The 21,525-nt window shown below is 43.3% G+C and overlaps 1 protein-coding gene across 1 annotated transcript; it reads left to right on the top strand.

The window, feature by feature from the left end:
- The first annotated feature begins 2,466 nt into the window (after positions 1-2,466).
- On the top strand, positions 2,467-18,073 carry TRAPPC6B (trafficking protein particle complex subunit 6B). The gene is made up of 6 exons (XM_004584783.3): positions 2,467-2,665; positions 9,393-9,460; positions 10,164-10,281; positions 11,238-11,321; positions 15,104-15,197; positions 17,981-18,073. The coding sequence occupies exons 1-6, from the start codon at positions 2,585-2,587 to the stop codon at positions 18,010-18,012; spliced, it is 477 nt and encodes a 158-aa protein (XP_004584840.1). The 5' UTR covers positions 2,467-2,584; the 3' UTR covers positions 18,013-18,073.
- The last annotated feature ends 3,452 nt before the right edge of the window (positions 18,074-21,525 follow it).

Raw genomic sequence — 21,525 nt, 5'->3', positions numbered from 1 at the left:
AAATGCCTTACTCCTCAGCACCAAACGCTTAGATACAAACTTCTTAAGACTGATAAGGAAATGAAGCCTGGAGATAGCATGATTGCAGCCTGTAGGTCATGCCTGAAACCCCCTATCTGATCAGACCCACAAGTGTGTGCGAGAGAGAATCGGCTTCCGGTTCTGCATGCACTGCCAATTTGTGAACCGTTTTTATTAGGAGAAATGTACCAAGTGTAGTTCAGAAAACTTTTTCACCGAAACATGAGTAATCTTAGCTAGCTATCATAGGATGGCTGTTCGTAGGTTGACTGTATTTGCTTTGAACCACCATTTTTATTTCATGTACCTTTTAAAATTTTGCTGATATGTATCAGCAGTAAGCTAGACTTGGAGACAGGGTGTGGGTGGGGATTTCTTAACACAAGGTCGTTGTAGCTCCGGGTTTTGTAAACCATTTCATCACCAATTATTTACTGATAAGCCAGACATATTCTAGGCACTTTGGATAATACGAAGTGTAATAGAGGGCTCTGAAGGAACTTTCAGGAAGGAAGAGTGTGGAAACATATTAGAAGTAAATTATGTGGGCCCGATGGCGTGGCTTAGAGGCTAAAGTCATCGCGTTGAAACGCGCCGGGATCCCGTATCGGCGATAGTTCTAATTCCGGCAGCTCCAATTCCCATCCAGCTCCCTGCTTGTGGCCTGGGAAAGCAGTTGAGGATGGCCCAAAGCTTTGGGACCCTGCACCAGCATGGGAGACCTGGAGGAAGTTCCTGGCTCCTGGCTCTGGATCGACACAGCACCGGCCGTTGCAGTTACTTGGGGAGTGAATCATCCGATGGAAGATCTTTCTCTCTCTCTCTCCTCCTCTCTGTATATCTAACTTTCCAATAAAAATAAATAAGTCTTTTTTTTAAAAAGTAAATTATGTAGAGTGTTAGAAAAAGTGTTGCAAAAAGAAGAAAAAGTTGAGCAAGAAGGATGAGAATTATTTTTCTTTTATTTATTTTTATTGGAAAGTCAGATCTACCGAGAGAAGGAGACCCGGAGAGGAATATTGCTGGTTCACTCCCCAAGTGACCGCAACAGCCAGTGCTGAGCCAATCCAAAGCCAGGAGCCAGGAGTTTCTTCCTGGTCTCCCATGCAGGTGCAGGGGCCCATGGTTTTGGGCTGTCCTCTATTTTCCCAGTCCACAAGCAGGGAGTTGAATGGGAAGTGGAGCAGACGGGACACGAACCAGCAACCAGATAGGGTCCTGGCAGATGCAAGGTAAGGACTTAGCAACTGAACCATCGTCATCCTGGGCCCCTTATTCTCTTTTTAAAGTATTATTTATTGGACATGCAGTAAGATAGAGATCTTCTATCTTCTGAAATAGCTTCTCTTTTCACGTTTTTTTTAAAGATTTTTTTATTTCGAACGCAGAGCTACAGTGATAGGAAAAATCTTCCATCCACCGGATCACTCTTCAAGTGGCTGCAACAACCAAGTCTGGGCTGAGGCAAAGCACAGAGCCCAGAACTTCATCCTGGTCTCCCACATGGGTAGCAGGACCCAGACACTTAGCCGTCCCAAGTGGATCAGAAGTATAGCATCTGGGACTCGAACTGGAGCTCATACGGGGTGCCAGTGTTGCAGCCAGGGACTTAATTTGCTGTGCCATAAAGCTTTCCCCACAGAGCTCAGTCTTGAACTCAGGCACAGATAATGTGGGAGTCCCAAGCGTCCACCACCTATTTATTTATTTATTTATTTATTTATTTATTTATTTATTTATTTCTGGGATTACAACTTTACACAAGAGACTGGGATAGAGTTCTGGCTTTTCAGGAGGCCGACGGAAAGTCCTTTTCTTTTTTAAGATTTATTTTTATTGGAAAGGTGGATATACAGAGAGGAGGAGAGACAGAGAGGAAGATTTTCCGTCCGATGATGGTTCACTCCCCCAAGCAGCCGCAAAGGCCAGTGCTGCGCCCATCCGAAGCCAGGAGCCAGGAACCTCCTCCATACGGGTGCTGGGTCCCAAGGCTTTGGACCATCCTAAACTGCATTCCCAAGGAGCTGGATGGGAAGCCGGGCGGCTGGGATTAGAACCGGTTCAAGGCGAGGAATTTTAACCGCCACGCTATCGCGCCGGGCCGACAGAAAGTCTTACTGCCTTCACTTCTATAGCTAATTACCGCGGGAGAGCAGCGGGCGCACCCTCAACCATCACCCCGGCCATCAGGCGGGAGCAGCTTTCCTCGTGTCCCTGTGCACCGGGAGGAGCTCCGTGACCATAGAGCTGGAGGAATGCCGGGCTAGAGGCGACCGGAAGTTGCTTCTTCGCCCCCCATCCCGGGGCCGGATCGGGTCTCCACGGGCTTCGGATCTCCTAGGCAGCCTTTCGGGTTCGGCCCCCGGGCGGTAGCCCGGGTAGGGGTCCTCCCTCAGTACTGGCCTAGCGAAGCCAGGCCGATAGCATTCCTCGCTCTCCTAGCAGCCAGGCGCCGAGGGAGCCGAGGGAGCCGGCTCGGGCCGCGCTGCTCTGCCGAGGGCCCGTTCCCCGGGCCCGACCCAAACTAGAGCCTAAACCCGGAGCTTGGAAGAATAAGCAAGACATGGCGGACGAGGCGTTGTTTTTGCTGCTGCATAACGAGATAGTGTCCGGAGTGTACAAGTCCGCGGAACAGGGGGAGGTGGTGAGTGCTGCCACAGCGCCCTTGGGGTCTTCTTGCGTCCTCGTCCTCTCAAGCTGTTTCACCCACGTTCTTTCCTTCAGCCCCTGCTGTCGCCCTCAGCATCTCGGGGTGTGACCTGTCCCCTCCTCGGCTGCCTCTGACATCCTACCTTCCTTCCTTTCCTCTGGTCTCTCTGTCTCTCTCTTTTGGCGGTGCCCTCTGGCCGTCTTGCAAGCCGGAGATGGTCTCTGTTTTAGTATCTGCTCCTGTGATTTGTGGTGGGGTGGAATGCAGAACCCCTGCCAAGTTTGGCCGGCAGTCGCAGCACTCCCGAGCCTCCCTCACTGGACAGGCCTGTCCCGGCGGAGAGTCTGTCCTTCCTTCCCCCGTCCAGTTCCACTCCACACGACTCCAGGGCAGAAAAGCTTAGTGAGGTCTGAGGTCGGAGCCAAGGGAAGTAGCCGGCGGTAACCATACTGAGAAGACAGGCTTTAAATACAGAAACTGTCCACTGGTCCAGAGCTGCTTTAAAGAGCTGAGGTTAAAGCAGTGCTCTATCCTTACGAAACTAACTTCTGCTGACAGGTGAAGGTCCGTATCACTTGATCACATCAGAAGACACTGATTAGATCTGCATTTGGGGCACAACACTGCACTGGACAGATCAGATCAAAACCCCCGCTTTACAGTGTTTGGGGTAGGAATATGTTGTGTATTGGGTGTAAATTACGTGTAGAATTACAGCGGTCTCACGGATTTTACAACTGAGATATTCCAAAGTCATGCTCGAGTCACAAACCATTTTCTAGTACTGCTGATGAAGATGGGTGGAGGCTGGGAGATGGGGAATAGGAAAAGTCCTGTAGGAAAGTTAAAGACATAAAGTACCAAAGTGGTGGATCTAGCAAATACACTGAAGTGTTTCACTGTGAAAGTTGGAAGGATGGAAAGTCAAAAGAATTGGGAGCTCTGAATGGAAACAGCTCAAATGATCAGCCCCTTCTCGGTAGAGGCTTTTTAAGAGGCGGGGACAATGTGGCATATTTACATTTTAGAAAGATGCTTTATGTTTGGGTTAGAGAGAGAAGTTGCTTCTACATAATAACACCCATCATTGCAAGAATTACAGCAGGAGATGGTCTGAATTAAAACCAGAATAGTGAGGAGAGAAAAGTTTGACAGGTAGATCTGTAAGCCTTGAGTAAGTATGGAAGGGAGAGTGGAAAGACAGGAAGAATGTCAGAAATGGAGGAAATTCAATGCCTTGTAACAGTTTTTTCTTTATTTTTTTTTTAAGATTTATTTTCGTTGGAAAGGCAGATCTACCAAGAGGAGGAAAGACAGAAAGATCTTCGATCCAATAGTTCACTCCCCAGATGGCTGCACTCTCCAGAGCTGAGCTGATCCAAAGCCAGAAGCCAGAGGCATCTTCTGGGTCTTCCATGTGGGTTCAGGATCCTAAGGCCTTGGATTGTCCTCTACTGCTTTCCCAGGCCACAATCAGGGAGCTGGATGGAAAGGAAATGGAGCAGCTGGGATATGAATCGGTGTCCATATGGGATGTTTATGCTTGCAGGTGGAGGATTAGCCCAGTTGAGCCATTTTGTCAGCCCCTCCTTATAATTTTTTTAAAAATTGCATTTCATTTGAAGAGGCAGACATAGTTTGTATCCATTGGGTCATGTCCCAAGTGGTCATAACAGCAGAGCTGGACCAGGCCTAAGCCTGGAACCTGGCACACAATCCAAGCTTCCTACCAGGAAACAGAGACCTAAAGTATTTGAACAATCACCTCCTAGCTGTTCACTCCCTGCCTCTAACTGATTGCCATCCCACCTCACCCCCTACCATGCATTACAAGAAGCTGAAATTACAAACCGAGCTGGGACCCAAACCTGGGTACTCTGGCAAGGGATGCTGGGTGTTTAAAGTGGTGTCTTAACCGCTATGCCAAATGCCACATACAGAGTTGTGTCTCATTTGGGGATTTTGTGGGTTCTCTTGATGACTGTGTCTGGTCAGTAAGTATTAGAAATACAGGTTGAGGGCCCGGCGGCATGGCCTAGCAGCTAAAGTCCTCGCCTTGAAAGCCCCGGGATCCCATATGGGCGCCGGTTCTAATCCCGGAAGCTCCACTTCCCATCCAGCTCCCTGCTTGTGGCCTGGGAAAGCAGTCGAGGACGGCCCAATGCATTGGGACACTGCACCCGCGTGGGAGACCCGGAGGAGGTTCCAGGTTCCCGGGATCGGCTCGGCGCTCACCGGCCCTTTGGGGCTCACTTGGGGAGTGAATCATCGGACAGAAGATCTTCCTCTCTGTCTCTGCTCCTCTGTGTATATCTGACTTTGTAATAAAATGAATAAATCTTTAAAAAAAAAAAAAAGAAATACAGGTTGAGTGGGTATGGACCCATAATTGGAAGGCATGTCCTTGGAAGAAAGTTGAGCAAATAATGAAGCCTTTAGTTTACTGCTTAGTGGAAATCAGATGGGCTTCAGAAGATACAATTAGGGCCTGGCATGGTAGCGTAATGGCTAAAGTCCTTGCCTTGCACGCACTGGTATACCATGTGGGCGATAGTTCTAATCCCAGCAGTCCCGCTTCCCAGTCAGCTTTCTGCTTGTGTCCTGGGAAAGCAGTTCAGGACAGTTCAAAGCCTTGGAACCCTGCACCACATAGGAAACCAGGAAGAGGCTGCAGGCTCCTGGCTTGGGATCTATGCAGCACCAGCTGGCCCTTGCGGCCACATGGGGAGTGAATCAACCTATGGAGGATTTTCCTTTTTTTTATTTATTTTTTTGTTTGTTTTTTCTTTTAACTCTGTCTTTCCTCCTCTCTGTATGTCTGACTTTCCAATAGAAATAAATACATCTTTATTTTAAGAAAAAAATAAAATATTAAGCCTGTATTAAATGGTGAAAGATAGGTCTCAATACAGTTACCGAGTGGCTAAATCCTTGTCTTACAAGTGCTAGGATCTCATATAGGTGCCAGTTCATGTCTCAGCTACTCCACTACTTCCATCCAGCTCCCTGCTTGAGGCCTGACAGTAGAGTATGGCCCAAGGATTGGGACCTTGCACTCACTCAGAGACCTGGAAGAAGCTCCTGGCTCCTGACTTTGGATCAGTTAAGCCTTGGCAATTGCAGGTACCTGGGGAGTGAACCAGTGGACAGAAAATCTTTTTTTTTTTTTTTTTTTTTTTTAAAGATTTATTCATTTTATTACAGCCAGATATACACAGAGAGGAGAGACAGAGAGGAAGATCTTCCGTCCGATGATTCACTCCCCAAGTGAGCCGCAATGGGCCGGTGTGCGCCAATCCGATGCCGGGAACCTGGAACCTCTTCCAGGCCTGCTACATGGGTGCAGGGTCCCAATGCATTGGGCCGTCCTCGACTGCTTTCCCAGGCCACAAGCAGGGAGCTGGATGGGAAGTGGAGCTTCCGGGATTAGAACTGGCACCCATATGGGATCCCGGGGCTTTCAAGGCGAGGACTTTAGCCGCTAGGCCACGCCGCAGGGCCCCAGAAAATCTTTCTATCTCCTTCTCTCTATATAAATCTGCCTTTTCAGTAAAACAAAACAAAACATACATATATATATATATACACATATATATATATATAATTACTTAAAAATGAAAGTGTAGGGCCTGGTGTGGTAGCCTAATGGCTAAAGTCCTCACCTTGCACACGCCAGGATCCCCTATAGGCACCAGTTTTAATCCCAGTAGCCCTGCTTCCCATCTAGCTCCCTACCTGTGGCCTGGGAAAGCAGTTGAGGACAGCCCAAAGCCTTGGGACCCTGCACCCGCGTGAGAGACCCGGAAGAGGCTCCTGGCTTCGGAACAGCACATCTCCGACCATTGCGGCCACTTGGAGAGTGAACTATCAAATGGAAGATGTTCCTCTCTGTCTCTCCTCCTCTTTGTGTATCTAACTTTCCTAATAAAACAAATAAAACTTTATCTAATAAAACAAAGTACAATAAAATAAATCTTTTTTTTAAAAAGTGTAAATGAAAAAAAATGATGAAAGCCATTTTTTTTTTAAAGATTTATTTATTTTCATTACAAAGCCAGATATACAGAGAGGAGAGACAGAGAGGAAGGCCTTCCGTCCAATGATTCACTCCCCAAGTGAGCCGCAATGGGCCGATGCGCGCCGATCCGAGCTGGGAACCAGGAACCTCCTCCAGGTCTCCCAAGTGGGTGCAGGGTCCCAAAGCCTTGGGCCGTCCTCAACTGCCTTTCCAGACCACAATTAGGGAGCTGGATGGGAAGTGGAGCTTCCGGGACCAGAACCAGTGCCCATATGGGATCCCAGGGCATTCAAGGTGAGGACTTTAGCCACTAGGCCACGCTGCCGGGCCGGTGAAAGCCATTTTTTTTTTTTTTAAAGATTTTATTATTATTGGAAAGCCGGATATAAAGAGAGGAGGAGAGACAGAGAGGAAGATCTTCCATCCGATGTTTCACTCCCCATGTGAGCCGCAATGGCCGGTGCGCGCCGATCCGATGCCGGGAACCAGAAACCTCTTCCAGGTCTCCCACGCTGGTGCAGGGTCCCAAAGCATTGGGCCGTCCTCGACTGCTTTCCCAGGCCACAAGCAGGGAGCTGGATGGGAAGTGGAGCTTCCGGGATTAGAACCGGCGCCCATATGGGATCCCGGGGTGTTCAAGGCGAGGACTTTAGCCGCTAGGCCACGCCGCCGGGCCCGGTGAAAGCCATTTTTAAGGACCCAAGCCTTGGGACATCTTCTGCTTCTTCACCAGGTGTGTAGGGAACTGGATCCGAAGCAGGGCGGCCAGGCTAGAGCCAGTTACCATGGGGGATGCCAGCATTGTAGGCAGCAGCTTAACTTGCTGTATCATAATGCTGAACACAAATGTTGTTTCTTTTTTTTTTTTTAAAGATTTATTCATTTTATTACAGCCAGATATATAGAGAGGAGGAGAGACAGAGAGGAAGACCCTCCGTCCGATGATTCACTCCCCAGGTGAGCTGCAACGGGCCGATGTGCGCCGATCCAAAGCCGGGAACCTGGAACCTCTTCCGGGTCTCCCACGCGGGTGCAGGGTCCCAATGCATTGGGCCGTCCTCGACTGCTTTCCCAGGCCACAAGCAGGGAGCTGGATGGGAAGTGGAGCTGCCGGGATTAGAACCGGCGCCCATATGGGATCCCGGGGCTTTCAAGGCGAGGACTTTAGCCGCTAGGCCATGCCGTCGGGCCCCAAACGTTGTTTCTTTAAAGAAGATTTGTTTACTTGTTTGAAAGGCAGAATTACAGAAGGAAAAAGAGAAATTTCACATGGCCAAAACAGGCTGAAGCCAGGAGTCTGGAATTCCGTTTAGGTCTCCGTGTGGGTGGCAGCAGCCTAAGTACTTGAGTCATCTTCTTCTTCCCTGGGTGCATTAGCAGAGGGCTGGATCAGAAATGGAGCGGCAGGGACTAAAATAGGCGCCCATATGGGATGTTGGTGTCCCAGGTTGCAGTTTAACCTTGCTAAGCCGTAGTGCTGGCTCCTAAAATAGATTCTGAGACAATATTAAGTAGAAAAGTGGCGTATGACATCAGAATTCAGAGGGTTAGCTAGTCTCACACCTACTGTTTCTGACTCATGGGAATGGTGAGTGGTTGAGGGACTAGTGAATTAATATTTTTAGCAAGTTCTAAGCTGTTGCTGTTGCTGGTCAAGGGACACACAGTCAATAGGTAGAGAGCTGCTGAAGGGACATGACATGGCAGGCGATTTTAGCAAGAAGGTTAAAATGAGCTTCATTGAGATGGTGACGAGAGTGAAGATTTGAAGTGAAGGATTTGATTGTTGAGCTGCTGGAGGAGGAGCAGCTGATGCAGAAACCGTCAGGTTGCATGGCTGCTGTGTTTAAGGGTCAGCAAGGAGACCAGAGCAGATGGGGTGGGGTGAGTGTCACGAGTAGAGAGGTGTGGGCCTGGCACCGTGGCCTAGTGGCTAAAGTCCTCCCGTTGAACGCCCCGGGATCCCATGTGGGCGCAGGTTCTAATCCCGGTGGCTCCACTTCCCATCCAGCTCCCTGCTTGTGGCCTGGGAAAGCAGTTGAGGACGGCCCAAAGCGTTGGGACCCTGCAACCATGTGGGAGACCTGGAGCAAGTTCCTGGCTCCTGGCTCCGGATTGGCACAGCACTGGCTGTTGCAGTTATTTGGGGAGTGAATCATCAGATGGAGGAAGATCTTCCTCTATGTCTGTCCTCCTCTCTGTGTATCTGACTTTCCAATAAAAATAAATAAATCTTAAAAAAAAAGAACTAGCCACCCTGACTCTAAGAACACATAACCAAATGCAGGATTCTTAAAGATCTAGAAACATTAGGGGTTGGCACAAGAGGAGTGTGTCACACTAGTCCTCAAAAAAGAAAAAAAAAAGCAGCAACAAAAATGCAGAAAAACAAGTAGAGAGGTGTGGGAAGTATGGAGCTTTGAGCTTAGTGATAGCATAAAGGCAGTGGCAGATGGAAGCAGAGCCGCTGACCTGGGTTTTGTAAGGTAGGAGAGAAGAGCCTTTCAGAAGAGTCATTGGTATTCCTTAAAAGTAATCATGACAGATTAGTAGTTTGTGAGAAAATATGACTAAGTCACTTTTTAATTAAAATGTTAGTTTCAAAATCTGAATACTTACATTAACATTTAGCCAATATTTTAAGTTTTCAGATGCTAATATCTTGGCTTTCTAGAAGATTTCAAAACTTATTTCTTAAAATAGGAAAATGGACGGTGTATAACTAAGCTGGAAAACATGGGCTTTCGAGTGGGACAAGGATTGATAGAAAGGTGAGCAGTATGGATTTGAAAATTTTCTTCCAGGTAGGTTATGAACAAAGATGATCCGTTTCAAAAGCTTGTATTACCCTGAGATAGTGCAGCTTTAATTTCTGAATTTTAATTTTTGTCTTTACTTCACTGAATAAAATTTGTTTTTAGTTCTGATTCTATTTGAATTTAGTTATTAGAATGTTGTGTTAGTATATGAAAGTAATGCTTTATCTAGATTTTTTTCCGTGAAAAGTATCAAAACAACTATCCAAAAAAGTCTCATAGCATTTCCTACTTGAGTCTAGTGGGTTCTTTAAAAATTCATGATTGTAATTTTGTTTAAGTGCATATGGATTAAAATTAGATTCAATGTTTATGTATTAAATAATCTTTGTGGATCATTTATTTTTAGTATACCTTTCGCATTATCTGAATAGTTTAATTATGATTATATTTTGTGCATAACTATGATCTTGATTAGCTCTTTATTTTCAATATACTGGAATGAATTGTACCTGAAATTTTGGCTCTATTGTTGGATCAATAAACTCTTAATTTTAGACCCCAAAATTACAGAACAGAATGTGATTGCATTGAGATGGGGACATATGTGTGCTTCTTACTTCATGAATGTTCTGGCATGTGGAAAGTATTTGATAATTTGCCCATTTTGCTTCCTTTGGAGAAAAAGCACTGTTTTACTTTTAGATGATCTCTTTAGGTTCACAAAAGACACTGCAAGATTCAAGGATGAGTTAGACATCATGAAATTCGTTTGTAAGGATTTTTGGACTACAGTATTCAAGAAACAAATTGACAATTTAAGGACAAATCATCAGGTATTTAGATAAATTAAGGCCTATTTGAAAAAGCTATTGAACTTAATATAAATGTCTCATTTTAGTAATTTAGCTATTTAAAACTTAAAATAATTTCTGACCAACTTTGGACTTTTTTTTGTCTCTTTCCAAAGATTATTTATTAATTACAAACTTGGACTAGAACTTTTCCCCACATTCTATATAGGAATGATGGATAACAAAATGGAATGTTTCTTAAATCATTGGTTTTTTTTTTCTTTAGTAGGGTAAAGTCAATAAAGTATTTCCTCCAATTGTATAAGTGATGTTCAGCTTTGAAAGGTAGCAAATGTTAGAGTGACATTTGGTTCACAATTTGATTTATTAGTTATTTGTACTGAGTAGTGATATTGTAGAGAACCACTATATATTGCATTTATGTCTTTACATTAATTACTAAAATTTAATTTATTTTCTATTAAAATATTTTGTTAATGTAGAGTCAATAGATTGCGTAGAAAATGGTTCATTTGATAATTGATTTTGTATGCCTCAAAAGAATATTTGAACTATAATATAGGAAGACAATTTATCTTACTAACACTCCAATTCATTTTTTCTTACAACAATACAAATCTTATTTTTTTTAATTACTTGGATTGGGAAAAAGTGACTATTCGTTGACTTTCTAAACATAATTTAATAATCTGATTTCAAATGAACATGCATTAACGATTCCTTTGTACAAAACTGAGGTTTTTCAAGGAAAAAAGACTCTCAAGTGCATCTTGATATATTTAGTGTATAACAAATGTTAGTACTATGAAATACTGAAGTTGCAAATCTGCTCTGAGCTGAATAGAACATCTTGGAACTCTGTCCTTTAAAGAAAATTTGACCAAGGAAATGAACAATTTTGAATATTTTTATAAAACTCTTAATGTGGAGATAAATTTAATTATGTTGACATGGATCCTTTTTCTGTTTTGGATCAGGGCATCTATGTGCTTCAAGACAACAAATTCCGTTTGCTGACTCAGATGTCTGCAGGAAAACAGTATTTAGAACACGCATCTAAGGTATTTCATGTAGTACAAGATTTGGATTTTCTGTGAAAAACGGGAAAATACAACACTAAAAATAACAAGCTTGAATTAAAAATAGGTTTTAAAGCTTTCTTTTAGAATTGTTTCCTATAGAACAGAAGGCATATCCATTGTATTAAACTGTACTGGATAGGTTTATGGTGACCAATGAAAGAGTCGCTACAGCTAAATGCTACTATAATGTAGATGTATGACAGATTCTTGAAAATAGCGTAGCTATATTGGTTAAAAACACCGAAGTACAAAACTGGTATTAGCTATGCAAAATTATTTACCTCAGAGTTTATGATTTGTAGATTTTAAAAAAAGTTTAATATCAACTTTTTTTTTTTATAAGAATATATGTTTTGGGCCCAGAAATAACCTAGTGGCTAAATCCTCGCCTTGAATCTGCCAGGATCCCATATGGTTTGTGTTCCGGTTGCTCCATTTCCCACCCAGCTCCCTGCTTGTGGACTCAGAGAGCAGTAGAAGATGGTGCAAACCTTGATTTGCAACTGTGTGGGAGACCTGGAAAAAGCTGTTGGGGAGTGAACCAGCACAGATCTTTCTCTCTGTATCTCCTTCTCTGTATATCTGCCTTTAAAATAAATTAAAATAAATCTTATAAAGAAAAAATAAATCTTATAAAGAATACATGCTTTATGCTAGGTATGTTTATATTGTATGACTTAATGTAATTTTTGATTTTTAATCTCTTGTAATAGTCAATGACTAGTTTACAAAGTTGACAGCTTTTAGATTCAAGATGGTAAATTAGGGTAAGGACATGTTTAAACAGACAGAAACAGCCAGAGTGAATCAGAGAGGGCACATTCCAGGAAATAGGAGAGGACAGAATGACAGCAGAGGGGCACCTGAAGACTGACAGACACAGGAAAGCAGACACACCACAACAGTGTGGTGTTGCAGTGACCGATATAGAGCCGTGATCTGAACTCCACCAGCAGCCGGAACTCCACCAGCAACAAGGTGGGAAGGACATTCACCAGAAGCTCAGGAGATGAATCCAGACAAAGAACTGCCTGTACTGTGGGTCTGTTTGATTTGACCAGCAGCAGAGACAGAGTGGCAGGTCCCAGATGGATGATGTGGGGACAGTGGATTTCACAGCACAGTCCACACCCTAAGGCCAAGTAGGAAGGAAAAGACTGTGGGACAGGACTGCACATGCACTGAGCTGGGAGTGAACTCATTTCTGGTTCAGTGAACTGCAACAACGTGGCATCCTACAAGTTCCACCCAAGACAGGACTGAGTAGCCCTCAGACCTGATGGTCAGCAGATCAAGAACTCTAGTAATGGCACATCAGGCACCATTTGTACAGTGTGGCAAAAGCTTTAAGACTGCAGGGACAACAGTGAGCTGCACATGTGCTGAGCTGGGTGAGAACTCACTGAGCTCAGGGCATTGCACTGGTCCCATAGGGAAAATAACACCGACTTTAGCATCGTACAGGTCAAAAGGGGTCTGTGTGGGCCCCAGACGTAATGGCCAAAGGTTCTGGCAAGATCAGTACCATCAACAATCTAGTTAGACAGGACACCTGATGTCTCCCTAATCCTGGGAACTTCTCGAACCGTAAGGGGGAGAAAGGTTGTGCAGACAATGCAGCCTCAGCATGGAATCAAGGAGGTGGAGAGTGGTGAGCCAGGAGCTGGAACTTAGTGGGGGGAGTGGCACAGGTGACATCAAAGAGCCATGTACCAACCACAATAAGTAAAATCGAACTGTAGATCTGTGGATGACACAGCTCAGAAACCTGCCCCAGGGAGAAGATTCTGCTGCTAACCAGAAGTACAATGACCAAGAGCAAGAGGAGACAGAGGCACAATGAATATTACTGAAGACTCCCCTGCAAAGGAGCAAAAGCCTTTGCCAACCTCAGAGTTACCTGAGGAATATATCAAGAATATGGGGGATACAGAATTCAAAACACTTGTTATAAAACAACGAGAGGCACTTAATACAGGAGTTTAAGGAATCTAAGGAATATGTCACATAGGAAATGAATCAAATAAAAGCTGATAAAAGTCTTCCACAGGAAAGAGAAGTTAAAAGATTATGCTTCTTCCAAATCTGCCCTACAAAGGATACTTAAAAATGTTCTCTTAACACAGAAGAGGAATAGCAAATGTGAAGAACATTCCAGTAAAATAACAACAGGAGACTAAATCAGTGAACAACACATTGCTAAAATGATAGGACTGAATTTCCACCCATTCATATTAACCCTGAATGTAAATGGATTAAACCCATCAATCAAACATCATAGATGGTTCACTCCCCAAGTGGCCGCAGTGTCTGCAGCTGAGCCAGTCCAGAGCCAGGAGCCATGAACTCTTCCCAGTCTCCCATGTGGGTGCAGGGTCCCAAATCTTTGGGCCACCCTCAACTGCTTTCCCAGCACGGAGCTGGAAGGGAAGAGGCTGGGATTAGAATCGGCACCCATATGGGATCCTGGCATGTTCAAGGCGAGGACTTTAACCACTGCGCTATTGCACCGGGCCCCAAAGATGGACTCCTAATGAAACTGTTTATTATATCTTGACAATAGGAACTGGACACTTTGCCATTGTCCATGCCCACAATGATAAGCATATGACTGTTTATGAAGGACTATGCTATACTAATAATATCGGGGAACCAAGGGAAGGGTATGGAAAATGTCAGGCCCTGTGGAAATGTATCATAAAATGATAATAATAATAAAAGTTTTAAAAAGTTGACATATTTTAATGTAAAAATCCTTTGAATTAAGTATCTTGGGAAAGTGTAAACTCTTATTTATGTGTAAAAATTTATTTATACCTATATTATCTAACAGAAAGGAAATATAGATGTAGATCATCCAGGACTTTGGTCTAAATAAACCTAGGTTTGTTTTTTTTTTTTAAGGTTTATTATTTATTTTTATTGGAATCTCAGATTTACTGAGAAAAGGACGGTGAAAGATCTTCTGTCTGCTGGTTCACTCCCTGAGTGGTTGCATTGGCCAGAGCTGAGCTGATCTGAAGTCAGAAGCCAGGACCCTCTTCCAGGTCTCCCGTGCAGGTGCAGGATCCCAAGACTTTGGAATGTCCTCTACTGCTTTCCCAGGCCACAAGCAGGGAGCTGGAAGCGAAGTGGAGTAGCCAGGTTATGAACTGGCACCCATATGGGATCCTGGCACATGCAAGGCGAGGACTTTGGTTGCTAAGCTACTGCACCAGGCCAGTTTACTTCAATTTTTAATTAAATATAATTAAATTGTTAGTATGCAATTTTTTTCACTGCTTTACCCCATTTTAATATTCTTGATCCTCCAGTTGTTAAAAAAGTATGATATGGGCCTGTGGGACAGTTAGCTTGTGGAGTTGATAGGAGGGCTCAGCACACCAGCAGGAACCATGTGAGGTTAGAGCAGGCGGAGACCTGCTGCTCCGCACGGTGATTAGAACCCTATGGGACATGTCAGTGACAGACATTGCTACTTTTGCTGTTGTCAGACCAATTCGGACCTTTTGGCTTGTTTGTGCCACCCATCCTGGATTCAGAGTCCTCGTTGGCCAAGGTTGTCATGTGTGTCCATGAGCGTTATTTGCTAAAAATGTCCAAAACTCAGACTCTTCAGTAACTTAAAGTTTCTTTTTGCAACTTTTTTTAAAAAAAAGCAATAACTTATCGATAGTATGGTTTAAGGAAATGTCATATTCATCAATAGCTTCTCTGCTTTAGTAAGTTTGTACTATTTTTAACAAATTTTTTCCTTTCAGTATTTAGCATTTACATGCGGCTTAATCAGAGGTGGCTTGTCAAACTTGGGGATAAAAAGTATTGTAACAGCTGAAGTTTCTTCAATGCCTGCCTGTAAGTAGAATCCACATTTCTTTTTTTCTTCTTCTTTTTTTTTAATTGGAAAAGAAGATTTGTAGAAAGAAAGAGATACAAGTATCTTTCATCCACTGGTTCACTCCTCAGATGGCCACAATGGCCAGAGGTTAGCTTATCTGAAGCCATGAGCCAGGGGCTTCTTCCTGGTCTCCCATGCAGGTGCAGGGTCCCAAGGCCTTCATTGGGCCGTCCTCTATTGCTTTCCCATGCTAAAAAGCAGGGAGCTTGATGAGAAGTGGAGCAAGACAAAAATTAGCACCCATATGGGATCCCAGTGCTTGCAAGGCAAGGATTTAGTCATTCAGCCATTGCGCCAGGCCCAGATGTACGTTTCTTATAAATGTTTTATTTTGAGGGAGGTTTGTGGTTTTTGTTTTTTGGTTTTCGTTTTAACTTAGAGTACAGTAAAGATGCTAGAACTGTTTCATTTTAGTTTTACCAATTGAACATGTAGCATACCATACTCTCATTCAGTGATACTTGTTCATTTCATTCATTTATTTATTTTTATTTGAAAGGAAAATCCACAGAGAGAAGGAAAAAGAGAAAGAGAGCGAGGAAGAAATCCTCCATGCACTGTTTCACTCCCCAGATGGCACGGCAGCTGAAGCTGAGCCTTTTTGAAGTCAGGAGCCAGGAGCTGCTTCTTCTGGCTCTCCCATGTGGGTGGCCTGGGCTAAACACTTGGCCCTCTTCTGCCCCTCTCACAGCTGCATTAGCAGGGAAGTACATCAGGAAACAGTTGCCAGCACTGGGACCAGCTCCCATGTGGGACACTGGCGATGCATTCTGTTGTGCCACAATGTTGGCCCCTCAGTATTTTAATAAGTAATAAACAAAAAAAGGTCGTAAGAAAAACTGCTGAGGGCCCAGCGCGTCAGCCTAGTAGATAAAGTCCTTGCCTTGCACGTGCCAGGATTCCATATGGATGCCGTTTCTAATCCCAGCAGCCTGCTTCCCATCCAGCTCCCTGCTTGTGGCCTGGGAGAGTAGTCAAGGACGGCCCAAAACCTTGGAATCCTGCATCCGCATGGTAGACCTGGAAGAAGCTCCTGGCTCCTTCAGAACGGCTCAGCTGTGGCTATTGCAGCCTTCTGAGGAGTCAACCAACGTATGACAGATTTTCCTCTCCGTCTCTTCTTTTCTCTGTAGAGCTGACTTTCCAATAAAAATAAATAAATCTTTAAAAAAAAGAAAATAAAAACTTATGAAGAAATACATACATGGGACAATTCTTAACTTTTAGAGGAAAATGTAGCATGTATTTCTAAGATAGCACTTTATAATATTTAACAATTGTTTTAATTTTATTATTTAAAAGATTTTATTAAAATCTAAGACATTTTGCTTGAAAGTAATAATTACCAAGAGGATCTTCTGTCTTCCATTTTATTCTCCAAATGGCCACAATTCCAGTTAAGCTGGTCCTAAACTGGGAGCTATAATCCTCCTCTGGGTCCTCCATGTGGGTACTAAGGGGCCTAAGGGCTTAGGCTATCCTCTGCTGTTCTCCCATGCCATAAGCAGGGAGTTGGATCAGAAGTGGAACATCTGCCACACAAAATGGTAGCCACATGGGATACTAGCCCTTTAGGTAGAGGATTAGCCAGCAATGCCACCAGCCCCTTTATTTTTAGTTGAAAGGCAGAGTTATAGAGAGGGGAGACAGAAAGATTATCTGTCTCTCTATCTATCTACCTATCTTCCATTCCCTTGGTTCACTCCTTGAATGGCCACAATGGCTGGAGCTGAGCTGAACGAAAGCCAAGAGCTTCCTCTTGGTCTCCTATCACTGTCCTGCAGCGGTGCACTTGGTGCACGGAGCTGATAATAAAACGTGGACTCTGACTTATGGTTGAAAGCCAAAGTATATTTAGTGGCATCAAACTTTATAGACCAAGGGTCATATCGGATAAGGGAGGAGGTATTGAGCTTATCAGCAGAACCCATCAATTGTTTCTATAGTCTTGTTTTGTATATCTCACCAAGTGTTCTCATACAAATGATATCCATTTAGTTACATGAATGGTACACACTCAGTTGTTCTCATACAAAGGGTATCAGTCACACAAATGGCACTCATCCAGTTGTTCTCATACAAATGTTATCCAATCAGTTGTAATCCTGTGTTCACTGACCTTCTGGGTCACAATGTCCTTCTACAGTGGATACTACTACATGTCCTTCTACATGTGGGTACTAGGGCGCAAGGACTTGAGCCATTCTCCGCTGCTTTATCAGGCTACAAGCAGGGAGTTGGACTAGAAGTGGACTGTCGGGGACTTGAACTGGCATCCGTATAGGATGCAGGTGTCACAGGCTAAAGCTTAGCCTACTATGCCATGGTGCCAGCCCCTGAAAATCTATTTTTAAAGTTATTTAGGATATGTATATTATTAAAATGAAATAAAATCAACTGTCCTGTTATCACCAAAGTGCTTTCTACAGATCTTACCAGAACTACCATTAAAAAACAAAATTTACTTGAGCTTCACTATGTTTCCTTCCCATTTGTTGTGATCATTGGCCAAGGAAACACGCAGAACATAGGAATCACAGAGAAACAAAGGCATTTACTCACAGATAATCTCTCCATAAAAGTGCAGTTGATTTGACTGATTATGTAGAATATGAGCAGTTTTATGACAGCCACTTTATTAATGGAAACTTCTTCGTGCACAGAACAGAAAATTAATGAGTAGTCTTATTTTCCTTGTATCTTAAATCAGAAAATAATTTTGTGTATTTTCTTTTTTTAGGCAAATTCCAGGTGATGATACAGAAACTGTAGAACATAGTGGAAATACAAGGCTTCACCATTGTGAAGAGATAAATTATTGCTACATAAAGTATTCAAGTAGTAATGATTTAACTACTCTGTTGCACATTTGTATAGAACTGAGGGTATATTTTATCATTCTAACAGAACAAGTAAAATCTGATAAAGGAACATCTGCTATGACTTACACTTTACTGCAACTATTCAAGATGCAAACCTGACTTCAAAGAACGAGACTCTAAGATGTAACTCTTTAAATATTGTTTTTTACTTGGACTGATACGTATTTAACTATAGGTGGAAACATAAAGCTAAGGTTTTGCTGAGTCAACATAAAAGTGTGCCCATTAAGTCTTATGTATTAGAATAAATACATTTTGATAAAGTATGAATGTTATTTTTTTAAAAGTACACTAAAATAAGCTTAACTTTTATTACTTTTAATTTATCTTGAATAAGGGTTTTTTTCATGTTAGATTTTCTATGTGTATACATTGTCTATATATATGACTATATTGCTTAAAAACTTAATTTCACTTTAATAGTATTCAGTGCTTGAAAGCCTCTTTAATATAATAAAAGTAGAGTCCAGGTTAGTTTAAATGTTAATTTGGTGACATTAGGGTCAAAGAATATTAGGTATGTTGGGAAGGAGAAGTTCCTGTTACATCTTTGAGCCTGTCTCCTGAGGCATGGAAGTGCTGGTGAAGGTTCAATCTGTGATTATTACCTTATTTCCCACAAAGGCAGAGGACTAGATCCTTGGGCTTCAGCAGGGGGCCAAGCTCCGGGACAGCCGTTGGACCATATCTTCTCGGTGGGTTAGGGCCAGTGCTCACCTGTTACATCTCTCATACCACCCTTTCCCATCTGTCTAGCTAAGAAGCAGTTATCACCAACTCTGCCTGTTGGGGGATCTTGACTCTTATGACACAAATTGTACTTTGTTTCTCATTTAATTCTGACCTTACTGCATGTGCTTGTTTGACAGAGAACTTTGCAAAAGGGGTGATTGGCACATCAAAATATTATACTAGGTTCTCTGCTATAAAAATGAAGGAGTAAAAGGAATGACTTGTAATAACATGGAACAAATATTCTATTAAAAACTATTAACAAACTAAAAATTTAGGTCATAAAACTCAGGTGAGGCATACCATTTCTTTTATAGAAAGGTATTATAAGTATATTCGATTCACTCAATTGTTTTTAAGTAGTCCTAATCCTCAGATGATTGGGGAGTTTCTTTTTTCAGATTTTGGAAAAATATATTCAGAGAAGACTCTACCAAACAAACAAAAACTCGGATGCTTAGCAATTAAAAACGGTCAGAATGATCCAGGAATAGCTAACAACCTATAGGTAGACCAAAAGGAACAAAACAGACTTTCAAAACAATATGTATAGAAATTGTGTAAGAAATGCTGTATTTCAAATCAGTGGGTTTGTTAAATACTTTCATGTGGCTGGCATTAGCCACTTTGTCCACATTTCCTTGCAAGCAAAACCTTCTTTTAGTGTTCACTCTCCATGGCTGCCTTGTGCTATAGGAAAAGGGTGCTCCCCTGTTTCCAGAGAGAATCTTGATTACTCTGATTATTTTGAGCACTTGATGAAGTCCTGGCCAATGAGGCAAAAAGACAAAGTATCAGGGCTTTTCAGAACTTTTCGCTGTTGCTTGGTGATGGTGCCTGGGGTGTGTGGACCTCAGCAGCAGCACCAGCCTGTTGATGGACAAGGAAGAGACAAGCCTGAACGTCCAAAGCATCACACTGAAAACAGCAGGATACAGTCGGGAAGCAGCTCACTGTGCTGCGGAATAACCAACCCTGGCACTGCTTTACCTCTGTGCTTTTCGTTATGTGAAATAGTAAACTTCTTATTACTATCCACCTTTGCTTGTGTTTTATTTGTAGCTAAAAAGAAACATTTCCTATAGAAACAAAGGAAAAGTGAAGTTACTCAAAAAATACTGTGGGGGCAGATATTTGTGATACAGTAGGTTAAGCCAGGAAGCTGGGGCCCCAGCCTGGAGAAGCAGTCCAGGATGGCCCAAAGCTTTGGGACCCTGCATGCACATGGGAGACCTGGAAGAGGCTCCTCGCTCACCTCCAGCTGTTGCAACCATTTGGGGAATAAACTAGCGGATGGAAGATGTTTCAGTTTCTCTTTCTGTAAATAAGACTTTCCAAAGAAAATTAAAAAAAAAGGTTTTTTTAAAGATTTATTTATTTTATTACAAAGTCAGATATACAGAGAGGAAGACAGACAGAGAGGAAGATCTTCTGTCCGATGATTCACTCCCCAAGTGAGCCGCAACGGGCCGATGCGCGCCGATCCGGAGCCGGGAACCCGGAACCTCTTCCGGGTCTCCCACGCGGATGCAGGGTCCCAATGCATTGGGCCGTCCTCGACTGCTTTCCCAGGCCACAATCAGGGAGCTGGATGGGAAGTGGAGCTGCCGGGATTAGAACTGGCACCCATATGGGATCTCGGGGCGTTCAAGGCGAGGACTTCAGCCGCTAGGCCACGGCGCCAGGCCCTAAAAAAAATTTTAAGGTTTATTTATTTTTATTAGAAAGGTAGATATACAGAGAGGAGGATCTTTCATCCAATGGTCCACTCCCCAAGTGGCTGCAACAGCTGGAGCTGTGCCGATCCAAGAACTTGTTACTCTATTAGCAACATGGGCTGTTATAACCAACAAAGAACTTTTCATGAAATATAGATGTGAATCAGAGATAAAGCAACCGAATTGTCAAATAAATGAAAAATGCATACTAGGAATGTAGATTTAACCCAGGACCATAAGATACTGCAGTCGGGTCTGGTGTGAAGGCTCAATGGCTAAATCCTCACCTTGCAAGCACCAGGACCCCATATGTATGCCAGTATGTGTCCTAGTGCTCCGCTTCCCATCCAGCTCCCTGCTTGTGGCCTGGGAAAGCAGTAGAGGATGATCAAAGCCTTGGACCCAGCACCCATATAAGACACCTGGAAGGAGTTCCTGGTCGCGGGCTTTGGATTGGCTCAGCTGTGTCTATTGTGGCCATTTGAGGAAGTGAACCAGTGCATGGAAGACCTTTGTCTCTCCTCTGTAAATCTGATTTGGCATTCCAATAAAATTTTATTTTTAAAAGATATTGTAGAGCTGTCATACCATCCTGAACTACTCACAACAGACTTAATTCAGAAATAAAGTTTCTAAAACCTTACTTCTGTCAAGTTTTCAGATTATTAACTGATAAACTTGAAAGCCTACTTGTATGAACTTTTAATTTTTTTTTAATATATCTTTATTGGAAAGTCAGATTTACAGAGAGAAGGACAGACAGAGATCTTCCATTCATTGGTTTACTCCCCAAATGGCTACAATGGCCAGAGCTAAGCCCATCCAAAGCCAGGAGCCTGGAGCTTCTTCTGGGTCTCCCACATGGATGCAGGGTCCCAAGGCTTTGGGCCATCCTTGACTGCTTTCCCAGGCCACAAGCAGGGAGCTGGATGGGACGTGGGGCTGCTGGGTTT

The sequence above is a fragment of the Ochotona princeps genome, chromosome 6, assembly GCF_030435755.1.
Source record: "Ochotona princeps isolate mOchPri1 chromosome 6, mOchPri1.hap1, whole genome shotgun sequence".
NCBI lineage: Eukaryota > Metazoa > Chordata > Mammalia > Lagomorpha > Ochotonidae > Ochotona > Ochotona princeps.
Note: the sequence above shows the minus strand (reverse complement) of the source record. Positions and strands in the feature narration are given on the sequence as shown.